Source organism: Osmia lignaria, chromosome 2 (genome assembly GCF_051020975.1).
Source record: "Osmia lignaria lignaria isolate PbOS001 chromosome 2, iyOsmLign1, whole genome shotgun sequence".
Classification (NCBI taxonomy): domain Eukaryota; kingdom Metazoa; phylum Arthropoda; class Insecta; order Hymenoptera; family Megachilidae; genus Osmia; species Osmia lignaria.
This window is the reverse complement of record NC_135033.1, coordinates 5,343,138-5,368,130: the sequence shown is the minus strand read 5'-3', so window position 1 is coordinate 5,368,130 and position 24,993 is coordinate 5,343,138. Positions and strand designations below refer to the sequence as shown.

Below are 24,993 nucleotides of genomic sequence, written 5' to 3'. Positions count from 1 at the left end.
TTATATCTCCCATAAGCCATTTCATGACTAAATTTTCTAAACAAGAAAATAGAAATTTACTTTCATCATAACCATTCACTTACCTGTAATTTTAATCTGGAAGGTTGAAACGGCGAAGAAAAGGAACGCTGGATTGTATAAATAAAAATGAGTATGTAATTAAAATAATTATGAAATAATCAAATCTTGTCTTAGTGTATACATTCCTCGCGCCATCATAACAGTGTATACAAATTGTAACTCACGCACACGTGCACCATTCGTGTATAAGTACGTTCACGTCCAACACAAAGTGTACAATTGTGTATGCGTGTCCTGTTGTGTGCTTAAGACACATACTTCGAACATATTCCCCTGTTCGAGGAATATTTGCTTAAATACTAAGCGAGGGAAAGGTAAGAAGAACTAAGAAAGAATGAAAAAAAAAAAAAAAACGTGGAAGAAGAGAAACTATCGTCGCGAAAGAAAATTTTGATAAATAAATTAAGGGTTAGATCGATCGAAAGGGTAGTTAGAAAAAATGTAATAAAAAAGAAGAATAAATAAAATCGTCTTCGATCATCGTCATCACGATTTTTAAAGACGACACGAAAAGGCATGAGGTACGATGATGGGAAGAAAGAAAAAAAAGGGAATACCTTTCGTTGTATACAAACAAACATAAATAATCGAGTGTACACGATTGTGTGATTGAAACTCGCGGGTCTTGAAGGGCCGTCTGACTACTTCCGGCTTATTTACAATGCCCTCCGAGATTGCTCTGGCGATCGCCGACGAACCTTCGTCTCGTAACACATCGCGATTTCTTTTTTTTTATTCATTTACTCCGTGATTAAGCTATCTTTGTTCCTAACAACGATCACGACGTATCACGAAGTCCGGTTCGAAACGTACAATGTTGAAGCACGTTCCACCGTGATCCAAGAAATGAAATTTCTTTTTATTCTTCTCGAGTTTACACCCGTGTTACACGTCGTGTATTACACTCCGAGCTTTAAGAAGTATTAAAAGTATAACATATCAAAAAGTTTCTCGAATGAGTTGCAATTAAAAGTTTGTCGAAATAACGTCGCGTGCATGGCCCCCGTAACGGTGAAAGGACTAACAAACAGGTGGAACGTGCTCCAACATCTTCGTTCTAGCTATTCTTTGATTCGTTCTCCTTTTTCTTTTTCTCTCTCTCTTTCTCGCTTGCTGAATCGCTTTTCTACTGCGTTTATTTACACGGTACCCGAACATTCTGCCCGTTCTTCGAAGCAGACTCGGTCGGTAAAGATCACGTGTTCGATTGAGTTTTTAATCTGAAAGAGATGAGGCTGGGATGAAGGAGGAAAGGACAGATCGAAAGAACGACGAAAGAGAACGAAAAGAATGTTCGAGGTAACCTCGAGCGTGAAAATGAAATAAACAATTCCAAGCACAGGTTGATCCTCGTGATCGGCCATCCTCGAGAAATCGCTTTCTATGGTTCTTCACCGAGTCCCAGTATCTCGCGATCTCTCAGTTGGCCACTTTCACGAATTCCGGATTCGGCATACTGCAGTTCTCCGTTGCGTAAGCCGGATGTACGAAGCCACTTCCGGCCACACCGACGTTTTTCCGGTCGACAGCGCGCACCCTGACAAAGAGGAACGCCGCGACCAGCGAGGCGACAACCACCACCAACAGAAGCATCACCAGACCGCCGACGAAACCTGGCAAACTCATGCAAATCGTTTCGGGATCGGCGGGCGCGCTGGCGTTTTGAATGACCACAGTTGTATCGTTGCTGGTGTTCGTTGTGCCCAGGGCAAAGTTCACGTCACCCGGGGCAACTACTTGAATCGTCCTCGAGGTGTTCACGTCGGTCATCTCTTGGGCTGCTCGTTTGTACACGTGAGTGGAGAATAAGGTGACCGTTCGATAGATACTCTGTAAACGATAAAAGAATCATATTTTTTTTTTTAACATTGCTTATAAATTGATAATTTATTTTTAAAAAAGGACAGATTATATACTCACGGAATCATCGTCATCCAGAAGTTCCTGATCGTCTGACCTTCGCCTTCTGGCGCCCCTAAGCTCGGCTGGAAAACCTTCGACCGATCTCGGCCGACCTCCGAGGGTGGCCAGGTTACCCTCGAGCTCCTCGGAACCAGCGGTTCCCTTCCTCTTCACGGTCTGGTAGGCCGCTGCTGGGTGACCAGGAAGTGGAGGTGGAGGAAGGTGAATGTTATCCTGCGGACTTTGTGGCGAGCTGCTAGCCGTCGCGTCGCCTGGCGTCGAACTGGGAGAGGAGGATGAGGTTTGCGCTTGGGGTGCTGGTACTACATCCGCGTTTGGTTCACTGTTTCAAAAGAAACACAGGATTTTTATGAAAAAATTACATTATTTCTTGATCGAATCCCGATTCACCCAAATTTATAATCATCTCACCTGTACGCTCCAGCTGGTCCACTTGGGTGTCGAGGATCGGCAAACCCGGGTGGTATACCGTATTCAGGTACTGGTGGTGCTCCATATTCCGGGCCAAGATTCTGATGCACCGGTGGACCGTATTCCTGGGTAAGACCAGCGGCAGGTGCGCCGTATTCTGGACCAGGATGTCCACATTTCGGTTCGGGACAATTGTAACGACACACTTGTATGACACATTGGAAGTGAACGTTCATGCTGTCAGGGAATTTGAAGGCCTGGAAGTAGGCGAAACTGACAACAGACGCGCTTGGTCCGAAGTTCTTTATCTTCTGGAACCTTTAGACAGAGAATGAGGGAACATAAGTCGAAAATATAAAATTACACTGTCCAACAGCCAATATGTTGGATAGTATTTTCAAAATAATTAACCCAATACTCACCTGGACATAATCTTCGGCCTGACAACGCAACCGTACTGGTCTACCAGCTGGATGGGTGCTCTTTTACCATCATGGGCTACGCAGTTCCTCACCAACATATCAAACTTGTTCTCATCGTCTTTAATGGCCAACACCATGGTCATGGTTTGTCCGATCTTAACTATACCAGACACTTCACTGGCCCATGGTCCTTTGCCCACTTGGATCTGCATCCAGCACTGAAGATTGTCACCGAGGAAGTTGGCGGTAACAGCGTGGAGCATGTCCACTTGGAAGGGCCTAAAGGTGACCGCCTTCTCGTAGAAGTCGTACCAGGTACAACGCAATTTCCTCGCCTGATCCCAAACTTCCTGCACGTACGGATCGTACTGAACAATTATGGTGTTCTCCACGTAGCTACCGGACGGCGTTGGTGCCCCATAAGCCGCCACGTTGTGGTTAGCCGATGAGCTCATGCCGCAAGAGTTCAAGAAGATCTCGAACGTCGCGCTTAAGTGACCCGTGCCAGGTTTCAAATGAACGCAATGAGGGTCCGAATAGAAGCCTTTGCTGAAGATCATTCCGTAGAACGGCCTGTCGAATTCGATGTTCACTCGCATGTGCGTCTTTTCGCATTGCACTTGCAGATGTTTTATCTGAGGAGTATCAGGAGACGCCAGTGGCCAATTCTCTTCGGCCCCGTGAGTCGCTGGTGGGCCATATTGTGCCGGTGGCCCATAAACCGATCTGTGTTCCAATGGTAACGCACTGCTGTCGACCAATGGAGCTTCGCATTTTACCCTCTGAAAATAAAATAATTATGTCAATTTTTAATATGCTTATTACTTGATCCTTTTGCATAACAAATTCGAATGACCTTCGTTTGTAATGCTATAATTTCTAGCAAGCCGAAGAAGCATGGCGAAATCGAGGAGAAATAATAAAGAAATGAAAGAATTTAACAGAAACGAATACCACATTCCATGACATACGAGTGCCTTTTTCAAGGCCCTGCACGTACACGGAAAGGCAATTCAACCAGCTGCGTTTTGTAACCTTCCTGTAATTTCATAACGGCGGGTTAACCGAAAAAAGAAATATACAGACACGCAGGAGACGGTACCGGAAAATGAGGAACCACTTTGTCGTCACCGGTTATTCTGTTCCCTTGCTTCTCTTCTTTCCCTTCTTTTTATTTTATTTTTACGACGTCTACAAAAGGCGTTGAAGCGCCAGTCTTTCTGGAATTACAATGAATGACAATGAGCTCGACGAGCACCTCCTCGTTCGGACACAACGATGGAACGAGTTGCATTAGGAATTCCACGAACGTCAGTTGCCGTTGCAACCTTTCACGGAATGTCAATCGAATGCGGGTTACGGTGCTCGAGATTCCATGGAATTGTGTTGTCAATTGTCCAACCGATCCGACCTTGAGTATTATCAATCCATCCTAGATGCTTGATTATTCCCTTGGATCGATTTCAACTATGTTCGGGACAAAAGAAAATTTCAATCGGTCTGATTGGCCCAATTTTACAAAAATTTCGTATTCAAACATTTGCAATTTAAATATTATATTTACTCAAAAAACCAACATCATCCTTAACATATTCTTCTTTTTTCTACTTAAATGCCACTTCATATTTTTCTCATATATGTTGAGGCTATTAATTAAATTCACTCGCATGAACAATTAAAGGGTACCGTAATTAAAGGGCGTTTAATTTAATAGCCTGTTGTATGAACTTTTTTTTGAATACGCTACATTTGTTCGAAAAAAAGCATCACGCATAGACACGGTCGAAAGTAACTGTACAAGCGTAGTCAGGTTCTTCAAATTACAGGAGTTCCTGTTACAAAAGAGTTACGAAATTGAAGTGTCTTTTTTCCACCGCATACTTTGTGTCGTCTAGTTGCGATGCACTCTTGTATACCATAGAACCACGAATTATGTGGTAACAGGTTAAACGTCCCACGATCAGCTAGACTTAAAATGTTTATGTAAATAAGGATAGACTTAAATATTTCAAATATAAAGAGAAAAAATATCTCTGAATAAAATAACCTTTACCTCTTATCAATTAGCATTCAGGTACAATAAGACACATTTTTAGAATAACTTGGCAGGTTCCACCAAAGGAGGAACTGAAACGAACGTTTCTCAAACAATTTTCGTAATTTCTAGAGCAACGTTGTATGCACGTCAGTCACGGTTCGGTTTCATCTACAATGAAGGCTGTTGGGCGATTTCGTTTCACGCATCGACCGGTTCCGCGATACTTTTCTATCCAGAAAGTCCTAAGAGCAGATCTGGTGCAGGTGCAAGTGGAACAAGAAAGCGGACAGGTATGCGTACGGTCGACCTGCCTATCGGTCAGGCGCGAACTACGCGTTTCCTGTTGATCGTCAATCGACTTTTATCTTTCCCCTACAATTAAAACTGCTATTTTCATTTTTATGTCCGATATGACAGCTAGTGTTTATTATCAAAGAAGACAAGTTTCATGCATTTTTACACTTGTAATAAATTGACCGGAGAGTGCAATTGTTATAATTCAAAGTGAATATAGAAAATTGCAATTTTTGTATTATGTAGTAAAATGTTATGGTAAGTCACTTTCGATACAATCCCGCAGATTCGATACGTCTCGTTTAATGGAAGAAGCCAGGTACAAGGAGTCAGCAAAGGAAGCATGGTAGCCATAGAAAGGTCGAGACTGATTTCACTTTTTTCCATTGTCATCTAGCATGAAGACCCGTCCCGGTAGTATTGGACAACACACTTTCACTGGACACCAAGGACAAAACGTGCCTGTTAATTGGCTGAACAATCGATTCAGTCGGCGTTCTAGCTTTAATTAGAACGGTCCACTTTGCAATGTTCAACGTGATACATTGTAACAACGGCACTGAAATAGAAGGGTTGTTCGGCTTAAAACATGCAATTTAATCCTTTCACTGTTGGAGCTGAAAATTCTGGCATCTGACGAGGAAGTTGAAGAGAATCGATGATAGGAAAAAACAAAAGGTACGAAATTGTACGCAACTGGCCGAGTTTCACCCGATTTAGAAAGCAACACGATTCTGCGGGTCCACGTGCTTTCGACAGACGCTATCGAAAATAAGATAGCTGACTTTTACGAAGAGAAACTGCGACGTCGTAATACCGATAGTCTCCTTCTCTGTATATGGTGGTGAAAAAGTAGGCCGGGTCAGTCAGTTCGAACGACGGTACCTACATGTCACATTACGTTTCGAAAATCCGGCTATTGTATGCTTGTCTTCAGGAAATTATGCTCAAAAGAGAAAATTTTGTTTGTTAGGTGATTGCGTCAGGTCGGAAATACATTGCCTCTTTGATAGTTAATCTCTACTGTGAATTACATAAATTTTCAAATAATTCTACCAGCACTCATCACGGTGTACTTAATTTAAAAACTTTTCTATTTCATGTTATTTTACAAGAAAAGAAAAATGTGGTCTATGATAGACGAGCATGATAACCACTTGAATACACTTTTAAATAAATATAATTGTAACGCGAATAGTATTATTTTATTGGACAAATGATCGAAGAAATTGGTAGTTCGTCAACCGAAACCGTGGCTACAGGAAGAGAGGAGACGATCCAATTACAACGAGACGATTAGAAGGAAGTCGCGTAGCCCTAACCGTGAGAATCGGGCTGAGAATCATTGTGCGCTCTTTTATTGAAGAAAACCCGCAAGGTGGGATTTTAATTAAGGAAGATCACTGCTTGCAGGTACTGCTATGCGAAACAACTGGCCTGTCCTCCACCGCAAGATTGCACGTTTCGAAGAACCACCAGAGAAAAGGGTGTTACCTGATTCTTATCAATGGTGGTTTGATAATAACTACGAGAGCTGTTGCGAATCACAAGTTTTCACTGTTCTTTGATTATGAGCTGAAAATTGTAATTTCAATCGTAATTATATACGGTTGCACGATTATTGGCGGCCACTGATCCTCGATACGTGAATGCAAGCTTCACTAATTTTCATTTTCAACTTCGAACCATGCGCGGAGAAAATTTCTATTTTAGCTCGTGTCTTTGCCACGAATTACCGGCATGGAATGCAATTAAACGCGTTAGAAGCTAAGATGAACGCCAGTTTGGCGAACCGCGGCCACTAATTTCCAGAGACCAGCTTTTACGATATATTTATGAGATGGGTTAGTCTCGTAATCCGAATAATCAGATAATTGCTGGTTTTTATTTTATATATGGAACGATAATGTGCACCGTGTAAATTTGATTTTATGATATATGTTAAATCTGTAACACACAGCACTGACGCCTTTCACAACTTCGTTACGAGAAAGGCGGAAACATTATGGTTGAGCGTAATAGAATGATCAGGCAGACGTACAAAAAGTGAAGAAAGTTCATTAACGTGAATTTCACGTGCGCTTTACAAGCCGTAATTCGAGCAATTTTATACATTTTTCTAAACTGGAAAATTGAAATGTGTATAATTGTAAATGGAAATATTTGAAGAATGTTTAAATTTGAAATTGTGTTTAGAACGATCGGAATTCTCATATTCGGAGGATTCCAATAACTTTCGATCTCTTCCCTCCGAAAAGTAATCAATAACTTATGCTAAGAACTATTTTAATTCAAGTTCTTCTCTGGTAAGATTATAAGAGAACTTTCAAACTTCTGCAAATAATCTCTTCTCGAATGAAAGAAGGAAACAGCAGTGAATTTGCAAGCATGCCCCGAGGAAAATAATTAACTCGGATGTTTTGCCAAAGAAAAGATGACACCAGGAAGATCTGCAATCTCATTACAGCAAAATAGATACGTACTCTCTTCTATGTCCAAGGAAACCGGCTTTGTGTTGGTGTTTTTGAAACGTTTTAATAAAGAAACTCGAAGCAACTTTCAGATAAGCAAAGCAGCTTGTTCCTATCGGAAGCAATCTCTGATAGTGTTGCATTCTCTCTCTCTGAAATTTTGCAAATATTATAACAAAAGGTTCTTGTACTTTAAATATGAAAGTAATTTTGGTTGTATGATCCAGGCATGGATATCAAGTAATGTAATATGTTGTGACCCAGATAAACCAGTTCAAGATGCGACGTACTTCCTTAAGCCGCTACTACATGGCTCGATTTTAATTACACATTTAACCCTCATCAAGGAACCCTATCCAAAAAAAAACGTGGATCAACAAAATATCCAGTTTAGATTTTTATTTTAATAGTCTTAACGTTTCAATGAATTTGAATTTAATGGGCAGAGATGACTCTATAAAACAAAAAGATACTATACTCTGCAAAGACAATTAGTAACACGACCCCTTTCGATTTTTTTCCCTCTCTAACAAAGAGCCTACTGTTACGTGTCACAGAAACAGAATACGTGGGACCGTTTTGCGTTAAAAGTCTCGGAAGATCTGTAGCGAAAGAAGTGAAGACGAGGCAAGCCGAACCGAGCCGAGCCGAGCTGAGACGGGTCAAAACGGGACGGGACGGGACGGCACGAGGACAGGGCGAGACGTTTTCTCAGGAAAGAAAGCTGACGATGGAAAAGAAGTCAATCCATGGGCTGGAACTCGACTAGAGTCTGACCCGCTATATATCGTCTGTTCTGTTAGCGATAGAGAAAGAGAGTCAGATGGCCAAGGGTGGGGAGCAGAGATCAAGAAACGTGGTAAAGAACGAGAAAGGAAGAAAGAAGATCGTCTAGAGAGTATAGTCGAAAGAGGACATCGTGTCCGGCGCGATGACCTACTATCTTCGCTTCGCTTACTCGACTCTTGTATAGTTAACATTGGATACACCATAGTTACACTTGCAGATACACCTTGCACGTATCTATAGAGTGTCCCATAAGATAGAGAAGAGAAGCATAGGGTAAGAATGCTTGACATCTAAAAGAAAGGATAGCGCGAGGATCCTTGGGGTCTATAAAAAAGGATAGAGAAGTGAATAGTAGATGGAGGAATAAATCAGAATAAAACCGAATACCAGTCTCAAAACAAATAGTCTCGAACGAAATCACCAGTAAAATTTGCAAATTCCATAAAACGTTTGTTAAAACAACTCCATCTGTTATATCGTCGACAGCATACCATCCACATTTAAAACAATAAATGAAAAAAAAACTTTCATTAATTAAACTTCAAATGTGCCTATACTCCAAAAAGCGGTGCGAGTTCTCGAGCAAATTAATTGCATTTATTCTGGTTTTTGTAGTTACGAGAATATCGGGAAACTCATTGGCTCGTGAAGAGTAGAATTACCGTCTACAAACTGCGATACATTTACGGTTACAACGTGTAAACATGATGCGGCAAACACATATTTTCTTTCATTTCATTCTTTTTCTGCAACAGACAGGCTGCTGTACGTGTAAACAAATTTTAGAGGTACGGTTGAAAATAAATTCAACGCCTCGTATACGAAATATTGATTGGCATCGCGTGTACGGGCAAATTAAACGATAAAACTGTCAAGATTAACTCGATTCGGCAATAAAATCAATGATACACGATTGTAACTTTCAATCGAATACAGGTGTGTAATTAAACAGGCAGCAAATCTAATTGTAAGAGCCAGACTGTAATTGTGCTTTACTGTAATTTAAATCGTTTATGCATTCATCTTTATCAAGCTTTAATTTTGAAATTGAGATGGTGTAAGTACCATTTTGCACGACTTTTATTTCATCAAATCATATCAGATTTCCTGTGTTTCAAAATGAATCATTTGACGTGTAGCAAACTTAGGTTTTCTTCTTATTGGCAATCAGCCATTTTGTGCTCAGAACATCAATAAAGCTTCTGTGTAACCATCGTCGTCAAGTTTGAAACTTCAAATTGATCTGCCAAAAGCACCATTTTGTAACAATGAACTTCGAACACCTCGAAACTCTCGACATTTCACGATCACTTCCAATTGTAAACGACAAAAATCACAAGGTTCCAATTATTTTGATATAGAAAGAGAAGAAGAAAAAGGCCGCTGGATTCTCTTGCGCCAGACGGTTCAGGGTGGTAACCGTTTCATTGAGACTTTTACTTCGAAGCGATCAGCGTCACAGCAGACGACAATATGTAGCACAAGGAAGGCCTGTGGCTACGTTGATTCCTCTTAAGCATTAACGTCGCGTTGTTTCTCGGCCAACACAACACGTGTGCCCCGGGAATAGCGGTCCAACCGGCGGACGTTTAGGTATCAATGAAACACGCGTTCGTTCTTTGTCCCCTCCCTTTCAAGAGGACACTCTGCATTTTGTTAACGGTTATGAAAATGCTTAACGGGACGATCGAACTTTTCGATCTTCAAAAATTTCGACGATGTAGATCGTAGCTTGAAGATTCGCCGTCTTAAGCGGCGTTTACATTGGGCAACTGAAAGGTTCACGCTAGCTCGCAATCGTTTAACCCCTTCTCTGGATTATGGCAGGTGACACTTAAATTTCCACGAGGATCTATTACCCATATTTCTGAAGAAAATAAATAAGGGTTGTTGAAATTTTGTTTCCGCTCCATGAAAAATTGCTTGATATAAAACTCTGTTTTATTTGAGAATGGGTCAAAAAAAGCATAGGTACACGGAACATTGCATAAATAGATTCACCTGTTTCACGCAGTACGGAATAACGGTCAACGTACCAGCCGTCTGTCACTTTAAGCGACCAGAACAGTCACTAAGTGACTGGTGATCAACCATACGTTTGACGGTAAATTGGAGCTTAGGAAATGATCCGATAATTGATTGACTGTAACCAGTACTTACGAAAACGGAACAGCTGATTGTCAGGGTTTAGAATCATCGATACAATAGCGTATACTCGTTTCAGTATTACTTGGAGTAATTGGATAGTCGTTGGTCGAAAAATGAGAGTGGAAGTACCGTTATGAAATTTGCACTTCTTGTAATTATTTTCATGGGTATACTTAATTAATTTGAATACCATTTAGAGAATGATAATGATAGTTTATACTAGCGAACACAAAGTAATTGGAGACTTTACTCACAGCTAATAGCAAAGGCAGCAACAAGATTAAAGTTGTCTTCCGTATACTCCGCCGCGTCCTCTCCATCATGCGAGTGTCCTCTCTGCTATAAAAGAAAAAAGGAGAGGCTGTTTTAATTATTAATCTTCCTTTTATTCAAAAACGAAAAAAGAAACTATCATGTAACAAGAGCGTGTTTAAAAACTCAAGTCTTCTCCGTCACTAGAAAATAGTCGCATAATTCCCAGTTAGTAGAACATCGAAGAGATCGAAAATCGATGGAACAACATTCTTGTCGTCAGTCGAGCAGTACATTCGCTGTCTGAAGCAATAAACATCTAAACTGTACCTAGAAAGTCGAACTTCTTAATTAAAAGCCGGTTGGATAGGACGTTGTTCAAAGAAAAAGTTCAACCCCTCCGCTTCCGGGAAATTCAATTCCAACGAGATTCAAAGTCCCTCGCAGAGGGCTTCATTTCTCTTGGAATTGGCTAGGAGATGAAGTTTCAAGAAAAACGGAGAGACAAAAAGAAAAAATTAAATTCCGTGGCTAGCGGGAAGACATAAGATAGAATTCAAGCGCAGAACACTGATGAAACTTGTATACTTCGAACAGAAACCAAACAGTAAAGACGAACAAATATGGTATTAACCCTCACGTACCAATGGATGGGTTATCGAACACTCAACAACAACTACAAATTCTGACAATTGTTTTAGAAATATTTTTCTGGGAGAATAATTAATAGATTATATTTTCTTGCAGACACTATTCACAATTTCTATTTGCAAATAACTTGACATTGATTGTCATATAAAAATGTTACACAAAGGTAAGCTCATAAAAGATACGAAAAGCACAAATTCTACTATTTCATTCATAATAGTATTTTTGAAGAATACCATTTATTTGATACCTAATTGAAATTAGCAATATCATAACGTGGATCATGCCTGATTACAGGTGAAACAGGTAGAAAGACAAAGGTATTTCGATGCACTTTTGTCACACAACAAAATTAGAAACACTACGGATGATCACCAACGTCTTTTAGTTTGGAGATTACACCATCTTCGAAATATCGATTCGATTAAAATTGTACACGGTTACAGGCAGCTCCAAAAATAAAACCCATAGCGCGCACCTTTTCGAAGTAGGGGAGAAATTCGTATTAAAAATAAATACGATCAGTTTACCAGAAGAGCAAATTTTCCACTGGTTAACAATTCATTATACAAATCTACTGATACAAAATCTCGGCCCCGCCATCGAAGGGTTAATAGACACCTTCTAATAAAGAATAAATATTAATTAAAAGAAAAATTGAAGCACCTTTCTTTTGAATCCTTGTTTTCGTCTTCTAGAAGTATACACACTGTATTATCGTTTCAAAGATTCTCCAATAATCTTTGAAACTTTTCTATGTCTCTATTTTTTTATTCACCCCCGATCGAGCACACGAAATAAACCCGGCAACTCGCGCGTCGTCAGTTGTTCGTCATTGGGCCCGACAGCGTGACCGTTTTTCCTTCTTTTCCGAAAAGAAAAAAAAAAGAAACTGTTTGCCTGTCTACCGCGAGTCGACGGGGCCCAACGGTGGCTACCTTGGCCGACGGGGACTGACTGTAGGTGCAAGCCAGGCTCGTCTCGGCCACGAGCCACGTCCCAGTGACCTACTGACGATCTCGATCGTCCGTGCTGTACACTCACCCCCCCTCTTCCTCCTCTCTTCAACTACTCTTTTCAACTCTTTCCGCCTTCTACGTAAAGTTAAGTCTTGAAACAGGCCTACCGTGCTTACTTGCTTCGCTCCCCACCTCCCCAAACCTTCCATTCCCTTCGTCAGATCGCTGCCCGTTCTCTGCCACCGTTTCCATTCCGCCTTTTTCTCTTTCCGTCTGTTTCACAGACTTCCTTTATCAACCAGCTGGAGCGAAAGATGTTGTTGCTTGGCCACAGGTGAAAGACTGTCGGATCGAGGCGCGAGACTTATTAAAATGAGATGAAAGAAAGAGATGAAGAGACGCGTTTATTTCGGCGCTCGTTGTTCATCCAAGTTCAGGAAGTTGAGGAAATGTTTCCGGCGATTTTTCAGATACTGTTCCTCTTTTTAATTTTTCTGGTAGGAAACAGGAGGCTACGTTGAGGCTCGCAGTGGAAACGGACATATTTAGTCAGACATATTGGTGCTTTACTTATTAACGGTTCATTGTCAAATTTAAGTTTTTAAATTAATATTTTATATTATTTATATAAAATTGATATTTTTCAAAAGCTATTTTTCTCATAACAAATGTCCTTTTTATAAATCTATTATTGTCTCTTTTAATAATATATATTATTATTATGATAATAGCATACCCATTCAGTTTTTCATTTCTAAACCCATTAATAAATACAAACGGCACGTTATACTCTATGGTATCAGTTTGAAATAATCGCGAGGTGGAAAAGGATATCCTCCATTACAAAGATGAAATGCTGCCCTTAACGTACGCCCGTACTTTCCTTTTCGCTTCTCGAAATAGCAATGCAAACCTGAATTTGCGTAACACCGCGACCGATAAGAACGCGACTAGAAAAGCTAACCGCCAGTCTGACCTAGATTTCTCACCCGCATGCTGCTAACTCGTCCAACCGGAAGTGGTTTATACCACTCGTTATACGCAGGGATAACGCCGAACAGTAGATAATACGTGAAAGTGCGAGTGAGCATTTCTCCTTCGTTTTCTTTTTTTTTGACGTTTTGTTATTGCATATGTAATTGCAACATTTCATGTCCTTAAGGGAGTTTTCTTTTCAGAAATTTGATGACATAAAAGAGTCACGGAATAGCACTTACGACATGTCAATTCACTTTATATTCACGTTTGATAAATTTGTATATCAGATAAGCATTCACTTTTTCTCGTATTATGCATTTTAGAAAGAAGGTTTCAAATTTTCATTTCATAATCAAATGTAAGAGATTCCATGAGAATGACCCAATAAAGAATCATGAAGAATCTCTGTATCAACACAAAGAGTAATTAGATTCCATGTGAAGAAACGAAGTTTTAATTATTCGTTCGAAAGTTATCGTAGACTTAATCGTTACAATAAATACGAAGTACAAATTGTTTATTTAAATACAAATGTCGAACTTTCGAGTGGATGTTGGTACATTATAATCGAACAGAAGAAAACATTTGTGCTGAAATAACAGATGCAGATCGTAAAATGGATCCGGTAGAAAGGTGGGCTATTAGGAGAAAGCGGCCCCAAAAATTAATCTTTCGACTTGGCGCCACTTGGTAGCTCATCAAAAAATTATGGACACATGGTATCCTAGAATTTTGTTCCGCATACCCCAAATCTTTATCTGGTTAGTCATGTGGCAGAATGAAAAGAAAAAAAAACAGGTCCATTCGTTTGACACGAGGATCGTCTCGATGTATGTATATTTTAAATTTACATACGTGCCCACGGTATTGAAATCTTAACCTATTTCGTCCTGGTATTTCTGCCTAGTCACAGTTTGTTTAAGCTACGAAAGTATGTTTCCGATTATATTATTTTAATAGGCATCGCATCGGTCAATAAAACCTTCTGTGAAGAATGTTGTATTTCCTGTTATCAATGTGTAATTTCTATTTTAGGAATCAGAGAATACCATTGGAAGAAAAAGCATGCGAAGATTTTCTATCTGTTTTCCACGACAATGGTGTAATAATGAGACTACGAGTTTCCTGTAACTTTTCGTGTTCCGATTGAAGGAAACCACAAAAAAGTTTTGTACGATTGTCGAGACAAATATGCGAACGATCTGAGAATCTGTTAACAAAAAACCGGAGGAAATCGCTCGGTTGAATACAATGAATCGGCATTTCTTCCGCTCCAGGAATACATTTTCTCCAATTACCGTGGCAGTAATTCGCACACCTTTATCCGGAGAAATGGAGGATGAATGCAGTGCGTGTCGAGAACGTGTCGTTTTATATCTCACGTCCTAAATACGACGCGTAGACGCCGAGAAAAATGACACCCAATGGAATCGAGTTCACGAAAGGCACCCAACGTACACTCAGCTCGAAGTCGGTTTCAAATCGACAGCCGTTCAATATGGAGGGGTCATCATTGGCCGACATCACAAATTTAGTATACTCACGATCAAATATTCAAAGAAGAAGACAAATTCGAAAACATAGAAAGTCTAATATATAATAGTTTGTTAATGTACTTATGGTGTACTAAATGAAAACTTAAGATTTTATCAAAATGGGTATGGTATCTATGAGAAGAACGATCTAAAATCAAGGTCTGGGGTCGGGTTCTCGCCCTGGGCGCTGAAGCGTTTCGTATACGTCACTGGAGGAAACGAGATGGTAGCAAGAGTCCCAATTTCCTCGTCACGGAAATCAGATATGGCGAGGCGGCTTCCTCTTCGTATTTTTTCCTTCTTCTTCTCGTGTCGTTGTTATTAGTATATGCAACGACCGGTGGTGCAACCCTTTGTCCAGACCGAGGCGTGACAGGTGTGAGCACGTGACGTAACGAGGTACCGTTATACGCGCAGACCAGGTGAAACCCCATAAGCATAGCAGCCGGACGTGGTGCGGAACAACCACGATGGGACAGTGTTGCGCGAAATTCTGCCCTCTGCTGTGAAAGTGACGCGGGCGAAAGAATGTGAAGGTAAAAAAAAAAGGAGGAAAGAAAAAATAAGAAAAAAAAATGGTCCGAGCATGCTAATAGTTACGCTGTTCCACTTATCGAAGGAAAGTTAATGATGGAACGTGTGGTATTTCGGAATGTGTAACCCCATGAAAAGTTGATTTTTCAAATTCACGAGAAGAAATCTCTTTCGTGGAAGAAGAAATTTATCTGATTGGAAATTTGCAACGAAAGATTTCACGGAGATACGAAACGATTTTCTTTCTTTTTTCTCGTCACGGCTTTTCCTTCTTTGCAGTTTTCCTGCTAATACGAAGCAGAAAGCGGGAAATTAAGGCGACGTCGCCCTGCAGAAAATTGATCTCGCGTGGACACGAGCGGTTGCTCAGAAACTTTCACGAATATTCGTCTCGCTTGTTAAAGGGAGGAACCTCGATCCTCGAGAAAATGCTTTCGATGGTATTCCTGCTGATTCCATGAAATTATCCAACATCCCAACCGCTACGAAATGATTACACAGAGGTACCAGCATTTCGCCTTTGCTTTTCAACCGAACACTGATGAGATTGTTGAGATACTAATTAATAGCTTCATTAATAATCAAAAATTAGTATAATGTATTGCAACAAATGAAAAAGTTGAAATTAATTTGAGGAACAAACTAAATAAACAATTTTCTGCTCAAAACTTCATTATAAAACAAAGAATCTAAAATGAAAAAAAAGAACCTAATTCTCCTACGAAAAACATTGGATTAAATTTTAATATGAAGTTCATTAAGACTGGAAGAAAGGTTTCTATATTTCCTCGGAAGTCGACCATTGGACTTGATTAGGCTTCTAAATCGTTGGCCATTTATCGCGAAACACATCTTGCATATAGTTAGATCGGATACGATCGCGGAGATAGCTCGTGAAATTCAGAATGAATCCATCCTTTTCTCACCGAGTATGCTTGTAGTCTACCTGTCTCTGTTCGTCATCGTTCGTTCGAGGATCTTTCTCTGCCTACACGCGGCCTTATTCTCGACATAGACCCGGAGAAGGAAGGACGCCTCGAAGAGAGACGTGAGAACGCTGACACACTGACTCGCTACCCCACATACCCTTTTGCCTTCTCAACGTGTATTCAGAGGACCGGGAGTGGGGACAAGAAGGAAGTTACGAAGCAACGAACACATCCGTCTGGAGCATCTTCCCAAAAAATTTTACATTTCTACCGAAAACCTAAACGATTTAACACTTTAATAGCCGATGATTTAAGCATCTGGACTTTTTATCTGATAAATGTTCATTTGATCAAAAGTCCCATAAAAGAATGGTTGTGGTAATTTTTGTATGCGAAAATAATGGAAAACGTAGAAGATACTCTTCTTTGAAGGATCCCTGTTCGTCTCCGAGATCAGAAAACCACAAAACCTCCAATAATTGTTCACACGTATCGCAAAGAAACAAAAAAGGTTTCAAATCAACACCTTTACAATTATACACCACCATGCAAACGTAAGGTCGATTATCACTGATCACAACGTCGTCACAAACCTTTTTCTCTTCGTTTTTCTTCCTTGGACGACAGGGTAGCTGGATTATAATCCTATTGGCACACACACTTGGCACTTATGATTCGATGGTCGCAGCTCGGTTTTCTTCGACGTCGTTCACAAAGGCTGACGAAAGATATGAACGAAAGGGAATCCCGGGTGCCGATAGGTCGATTAATAGAAACGTAACGGACGACACACGCCGACGAGTTAGTTCGTTGTGAGCTCACCAGAAACGAAACGCAGCCTATATACTCTCCCCTCTCGGGGTCGTCGGCTTTCACCAAAAACCCTTGCCAGTCTCGTCGATTCGTTCGTCACATGGTGAAAAAGAAGAATTCAAATTCTTTGACGTATTTTGCAGAAACAAAAGAGAGAGTTCGTAGAAAGAACTCACCGAAGAATCGAATCGACGAGTTTCGATAAAGATTAAAGGTTCCACGTTTCATCCCCTGTTTGTGTTTCACTTTCTACAGGGTGAATGGAACATCAAAATGATCTGGCAATTAGCATCAGATTTTTCCTTAAACATCATTCTATGTATCCAGAAATTGCAAAAAGTTGTGAAAACTTTCAAGATGACCTCGATGGAAAGCAGACATCTGCTGGTTAGATCCGTTTTTGATCGTAGCCGGTGCTTTGTTAGGTGTGGGTTAGGTTAGGTGGTAGACTTTCTTTTTTTCTTAATCATCAGCCGAGAGAGCTACAATGAGACGTAAACGGAGCGAGGTTGAATCACGACATTCGTTGGAGACTGACGCACGGTCTCGGTCTGCCTACTGTGAATACCGGAAGTCCAGTCGAGACCGGATATCAGCGAAAGTTCTCGCCAACTTCTCGAGATCGTCGAGATATTAGTAGAAAAATTAGTAGAGGCCTTCGACCTCTTTCTGTCCTCTTCAAATGATTTGCACAAAGGTTTTTTGTTACTTGACCCCATTTTCGAGTGAAGGCATTTTTACATTTCAATGAAACTTACTGAAGAATGGACTGGTACAACCTTTTGTCGAGTTGACCCATATAGATATCACTACGAAATCTTAACATCTTCCAGCTGTAACGAAAACATTTCAAAAATGCTGTTCAATTAAATTAATTCGCACATTCTGCATATTTTACAAGTTTTGAATTATTCAATTTTTGACCATATTATTTGCAATTCATAGAGTTTTTGAACGCTAACTTCGTACATCGCTTCTCCCCCTTTCTCTACTCGGATACCGGAAGTAGAGCGGTGTCAAGATAGCAAGCGAAAGTTTTCGACCGGTAACCTTATAAACAGGACACTTTTGGTTACGTAGCTTTCGTGTGCTGTCTTGTGTCATCAGAAAAATCTAGATCCTCGCTAGCATTTTCTAGCTAATTAAAGTTTCAAGTGAAAATGCCGCAGGCGACAAAGATACTAATCGCGTGAAATCAAAGGAACAGTACAAAAGAAAGCTGTACGCAAATCGTTCATATTAATGCGAAAGAAAAGTACCTGTTATTTTAATCGTGTAAATACAGAAAATAATTAAAAAAAATGATCACGTCACGTGAAGGATAACGATAGTAGAAGCGTAACCGAAAGCGAACCGATAAATCTCGAAATATTGTCTTTCTACCTATTCCTCGGGGAAATTACAAGGATTCGTGGATCGCAAATCGGATTCTAATTAGCGCGCATTCCGTACACCTGGCCCGGTTAATTTCCCCGGATCCCGCCTCCACGCGGTTCCGATTCCGGAAGAAAGCTAAGCGAACGAATTTAGCCTCGGTTGAAACGGTGAAATTGCGCAATTTTTCCATGACCATTGACGTCAGCGGCCATTCACGAGAGCCGCGTTCGGCTTTCACACGGATCTTGCTTTGTCGTACGATTGCGTGCAACCAAGGCTTCCCTTAGTTCAAAGAAATTGTAGGGGAATCTTCTAGGGTTATCCTAGGATTCTTCCAGATATTAAACGTGAATGATCTGCGGTATTTCTGGAAATAAATGGATGATAATAAGGATGATTACTAAGCACTCGCTTTTTATTGACCAGTCTCAGCAAAAGCTCGATACCGTTATTGAGGCATCCAATCAATGAAACAATTAAGTCTATCGAGATTGATTCTAGTATCTGGGATTTCATGAACTAAATTGTTTTCCGATCATGTACAATCCAATGGATACGCGTGGATTTGTCTTGTTTCTATTATTGAGAGAGAAAAGCTGTCTTTAAGAAGAATTCAGTAAAATTAATAAAATAATGCTAACAAGCATAATATTTTTCTTTGAAAGTGGTATAGATCCACTTTTATTAAAAAGAATCATTACCATTTTTAACAATCGAGCATTTGGAAAGGGTGCAAAAGATTGGATCTATTTTTGAGATGATTTAATATTTTCGAGACATCGGTACAATCGTACGTGTAAGAATCCAATTGAATCGCGCGTTTGACCGATTTCTTGGCTCGAATCGACGGCGAATCGTAGGAATTCAAGGAGTGTTGATTCGCAGTCAATTTTCGTGGCGGTAGTTTCGATCGGTCATATCGAGTTAAGTCGAACGGAGGATTTTAGTTCTGGCACACTTTCGACTGCCAAAACCGCATCGGGAACATCATGGGTCCTCACCGCGCCCATGAAATTAACATTACAAATTTGCCAGCTCGATGCACTCTTCGGAACAAATACAATACGTATTTCATTTGTAATAATAATAGCTAACTCAGTACTAAAGGTCTTTGTTAATTGTTTATTATAATGATAAATGATAAAATGATATATTACTATTAGTATCAATATTATAATCATATAACGTTAAGATTTATAATGCAACGGCTATTTCTCCTTAATCCACTCACTGAAATTTAGATAAGTTAATTGAAAATTGATTCGCGTGATTTTATTAATTATCAACCGCGAAAATTATTACTGATCTTTCTGAAAATGAGAAATCAATGAAGACTTAACGAGAATTTAAGGAGGTAACCGATGATGTTATGCAAAAACGGATTAACCCACATACTGAGTCGTGTATCATCTTGAAAGAAGCATCGAGAAAAGTGGTACACCAACGTTGCAATCAATAACATAAACGTCAAGAAAGTTGTGTTAATGGACATCGATGGAATTGAAAAACAGAAACTTATATAATTATGCAAAATACATATTTATGATCGTGTAAGAAGTCCATTGATTCCATTGATTTAGATATAACTTAATATCGAAATGGAGTACAGTTGTTGGCAAAAGGAAGCGTAACGAAAGGGTTAAAGTATTGGAACGTCTGGCACGGCAACCGAGAAGAATTTATTTCCACTCGCGATAATTACAATCGTGATCGTGTGGAAAGCGCCTCTGTATACGTTCGTGTACACCTCGCACGAGGTCGTCAGGGTGAAAAGAGGAAAGAAAGTTAGCGATTCGGTGACCCAAAAAATTGTCGAAGGTATCGGTACGACACGAATGACTTCGATGCAAGGCCTACGCCCACGAAAAACCGATTGTCTTCGTGACGTCGCGACGTCTGTTTGGCTGCACAATCGCGCTAACGATCAGGCAATTGGGTACACCCAGGTGTGCCCTCTTTTTCAATGTACGTATCGCCGGTGGCCAATCGAGGGATGCTCAATTAGCCAGTTAATAAACTGTACGCGACTTTTTTTCCCGTTTCCGATGAGCATCGCAATTAGTCGACGAACACCCGTCTCACAGATTTTACATGCCGGGAGAAAGTTGGCTCAAGGTGAACCGCGACCATGAAATAATGACTAGTTTCTTTGTAACGTGTACTGGGCATTAACACTTGAAAGACATGGCAATATCTGTATACGTTTTTGCATACGAAACGTTCGACTCCCATCGTGATTATTAGACCGTTATATTCGAGAAATACGATTTATTTAATAAAAAGAAAAATTTCGTGATAACGAACACGTACTGGCCCACACAGCTCGTTCAAATGGAGTGAAAGTTGTGCTCGTTTGTCGCAATTGACGAACCTTTCTCGAAATTTCATCGCGTTTCTTGTTCACCTTTGCGTTTAAATCGCTTTGTAACGTTGCATTACTTGCAGGCGTTTCTCTTGCGCGCCCAAATTCGCCCAACATCCTTTCTGAATGCACCAAAACCACAAATCGACGTAATTTATCAAAACCACCATGTAATTACGACAATCGGTATCATTTATATAAACCGTAGAAAATTATACTTCAAATTATTCGGAAGAAATTTATGAAAATTCCATTAATGAAAAGTGCTTTAAGACTTAAATTAATCCATGTATCTAAGATGGATCCAATCGTAGGTTTATCGTTTTGGAAACTGGTGGGGTTTCAAAATCGAAAAGAGGAGAAGAAAAAAGGAAAGCATGTAGATACAGGATCTTAGTGTGTCAGTGTGCCTATATGCTAATCACGCGAAGAACGGTTTAAACCTGGACGTTTCAGCGCCGATGGCGCCGTGATACTCGAAGAATGCTTGAATAAGCTCCGCTTTTAACGCTTTTAGCGAGCCAATAAACCAATCCTACGTTCACAACCATACGAATTGCAAACGAGCCATTGGAACGCACCATTTTCACGCGCGGACATTAGATCGTTCCACAGCAAATGGTGGATTTCGGAACGAAGAAAGTCTGACACGATTTTATGACATCAAAGTATCGGAAGGTTCTTAAAATCAGCCAAGAAATTATAAATTAAATGCTTACTGATTTACATGTTTGTTTTTTACAATGCAGTTTGTAGAGCAATGCGGAAGGGTTTCTGAAATGACCCGATGACATCCATCGAGTGGCCATGGTCTCGTTAAGTCACCGATCCCAGTGCTCACTTTCACCTCCTACACGTGAATTTTCTGTTCCAACCAGCCTCCCACCAATTGACAATGACTCACTACCGGACCTTTAGCTACTTACTTTCTCGTGCGGATGCAATTTTGAAATAATTCTTTACGATTGTACGACGTGAATGGTGAACAGCACACGCAGTATTCTCTTACTCTCGTTTTTCACTTTTCTTACTCATCGTCTTGCATACCAATGCCTTCAGTTCCGGCACTCCTAATACGGACGAAAGATTAATATCGATTGAATGGGCTACATCACTCTCGTTCACCCCGTGCCATTTCACTTTACATCATCTTCTATTTTTCTTCTCTATATGTACATCAGTTTCTTTACTCTTCGTAAATGCTCCATTCTTTCTTTGATCTTACTCAATGGTCATTTATGAACTAAAGATGTTTTTATGAAAGATTGATGATGAAATAGAATTAGCATAGATATGCTACAAATGCTGATTTATGCTACTTTCATCTCATCAAACCATGTAATAATTAATGATATTGAAAATTTAATAAATGAGGCAAAAAGAAATTTAGTATTCATTTTGTTCAATTTTAATAACTTTCCTGTCTAATAGATATTATTCAGTCGGAAGTTTCTCGAGAGAAGATAAAATTGCAAGAATGATTCATAAACGAAATCAGTGGCACGCTATCGAAAAGTTTACGCTTTCCTTTCGCATTCTTAAACGTCTTCGTCCTTTAATCCTTTGAAGCAAGGCCACGCCCCTGAACTCACTTTCACCGGCTGCATTCTATGCATCCGGTATCGTCGAGATACTACACGTAAATAGAATAACGGATATAACACGAATCAGGATTCTGTGGCTCGCCTTTCACCCTATACACTGCTCAGTTTCATTTTTGTAAAACATTTTAAAAAAAAGTTATCCTTAAAGAAAGAAACCCTGGCGAATTTTTGTAAATTAAAATAATAAATATTAACAATTTATTTGTGATGAAATTTTGTAAAGCAAGAGATACTATTTTCATGAGGTATTCAGAAGTTATGGATACATTTATGTAGCAATAATCGACGATTATTAGGGGCACACATTGTCCCGTTTCTTCCCCGACATCCGCTTTTAAATAACGGATATAAGAATGCCACGGTCGCCGAGTTTTGCGTTAACGTTTAATTATTTATTCACTGAATGCTCTTAACGAGGTAGACCGGACACTGTTAGTAATTATTCACGCCCGTTCGAAACGTTTCCCTGACGGTTCAAGACTTTCTTAACTGTTTCCCTGGTTTTTCAATCATTTTTTCATGATTTTTATGACTACTTTTCCTTCGTGCCATCGGTAACATCTCATGGAGGAATTCAGATATAGTGAAACTTACAGGAGAAATAATAATACGTTATATCACATAACTAGCAATCAACAACTTGGCACAATATTAAAGCGATAATTATGCTTAAATTGTCATAGAACTATCTACACCGCTGATACAGTAGCTATAATAAAATATATTAAGACAGATGGAAAGATATCTAAAATGATCATAACATAATAGTTACGTCTTTTTTGAAAATCATTGATAATATGTTACAAACAACACTTGTCAGTATTTTACATTACTCAAGTTTCTAATCGCTGCCTTTCAAGTGAATCTATTTCTCCATTGACATTACAAATTGCAGTTATAATTAATGAAACATAACCCGATTTTATCATCGCTAACTCGCGTATAGCTTCACTGTAATTAAGATGATATAAATTCTTAGAGGATGCGAGGAGGATTTTCCGCTCGTACTATAAAACAGCCATGATTTCACCAACAGCCCACTAGGTCGTCGTATTCGCTAACAATAGAGCGGAGCGATGCGCTTTTCTCCATGTGGAATTCGAGTTGCGTCATGGCCGCTCGAAAAGAATCGCAAGAGAATCCACTTCTTGGCTGCTTTCGCGAAGCCGCATCCGGAATCGATCGACAATACGTAAACAGGATACGAGCACTGACTCACCTGATCATTAGACCCGTTTCTAGACTAACTGGCTGCCCGGTTGAGCGACCGGGCAGCTCCTGCCCTATGGCTCGCCCTCCAGCACCCATCAGGGTGCAAGCGATTCTGATTAAAATTCGACACTACCATCTGAGTCTGGTTCAAAATCGATATTTTAACTGAAATAACTCAATCTTCTACATAGGAGTCAGTGTATTACTCGTATATGTTTTTTAATGATTTAACCAGCTTTTGTTTAGGAATACCGTGAATCCATTCACCGGTGGCTAATTACAAGAGCACTGTGATGGAATGGTGATGGTAAAGTGACTTGCTAAAATTTAATCTACTGCGGCCAGTGAGGAGAACGCTCTGATTCCTCAAGTAATTAGAACATGGCGATCGACGAGCTCTGCTTCTGAACGAGATACGAAAATGAAGTTCGCTACATAACCGAAAAGAAGAAACGATCGCAAGAAAGAAAAGGAGCTAACGAATGACAAAAAACAAAGTAATAACTAGTAAAGAAGATACTGAAGATGCAAGTTATCTGACGAAATGAGAAAGTTTGGTTGTTTTTTAGAACAGATATTAAAAAAACAGTAAATGAAAGTAGATTTTAATTAATTTTCTTTCTTATTATTAGTGATACTATATTAATCCTAATAACTAAAACAGGGGAGGTAATGGTCTTCTAAAATTGAATATGCAAAAATACAATTATGTTTCCTAATGAAAATTAACCATCTTCAATTTTTATAAAGTGTTTCTTTAAATTTGTTCAAACGTACGTAACGCGACCAATGCACGGTTCGTATACACGGTTTATGGATCGTGGCCCATACTCGGATGCGATGCATACTCGGCCAATGGAACGTCCCAAATAATACTTTTAGTTGCACATCCTACACGTATGTACGAGGATTCAGAAAATCTCTCGTCATCTTGATGATTTAGATAAGAAACCATCAAACTACATTTCCAACATCATCAGCAAGTCATAAACACTTTTAGCAAATCAAATGATTTCTTCTTTCTAACATTTCATTTATCTTCATTTACATAAATGAGAGTAAAGAAAATATTTGTTCGTAGTTGTTCACGAAAAATAAATTTGTCAAATTTTTCTACAAAACTAAAACATTTCACACGAACGAGATTGCATCGACAAGATAAATGGTCTCGGAAAAAATGTCCCTTCCAAATGGCTTGCAATTCCAGCAGATA

At 39.7% G+C, this 24,993-nt stretch overlaps 1 protein-coding gene across 4 annotated transcripts; it reads right to left on the bottom strand.

The window, feature by feature from the left end:
* Positions 1-4: 4 nt before the first annotated feature.
* On the bottom strand, positions 5-18,123 carry dyl (transmembrane protein dusky-like). 4 transcript variants are annotated; one of them, XM_034327714.2, is made up of 6 exons: positions 17,006-18,123; positions 10,832-10,913; positions 2,838-3,619; positions 2,416-2,733; positions 2,002-2,326; positions 5-1,911 (listed from the first exon to the last, which is right to left on the bottom strand). In XM_034327714.2, exons 2-6 carry the CDS (start codon positions 10,898-10,900, stop codon positions 1,501-1,503), a joined length of 1,905 nt encoding a protein of 634 aa, XP_034183605.1. In that variant the 5' UTR covers positions 10,901-10,913; positions 17,006-18,123; the 3' UTR covers positions 5-1,500. The 4 variants fall into 4 exon arrangements, with proteins under 4 accessions (XP_034183605.1, XP_034183602.1, XP_034183606.1 ...); XM_034327711.2 differs by having other exon boundaries at positions 10,832-10,916; positions 17,006-18,122; XM_034327715.2 differs by lacking the exon at positions 17,006-18,123 and adding an exon at positions 12,144-12,496.
* Between the last annotated feature and the right edge of the window lie 6,870 nt (positions 18,124-24,993).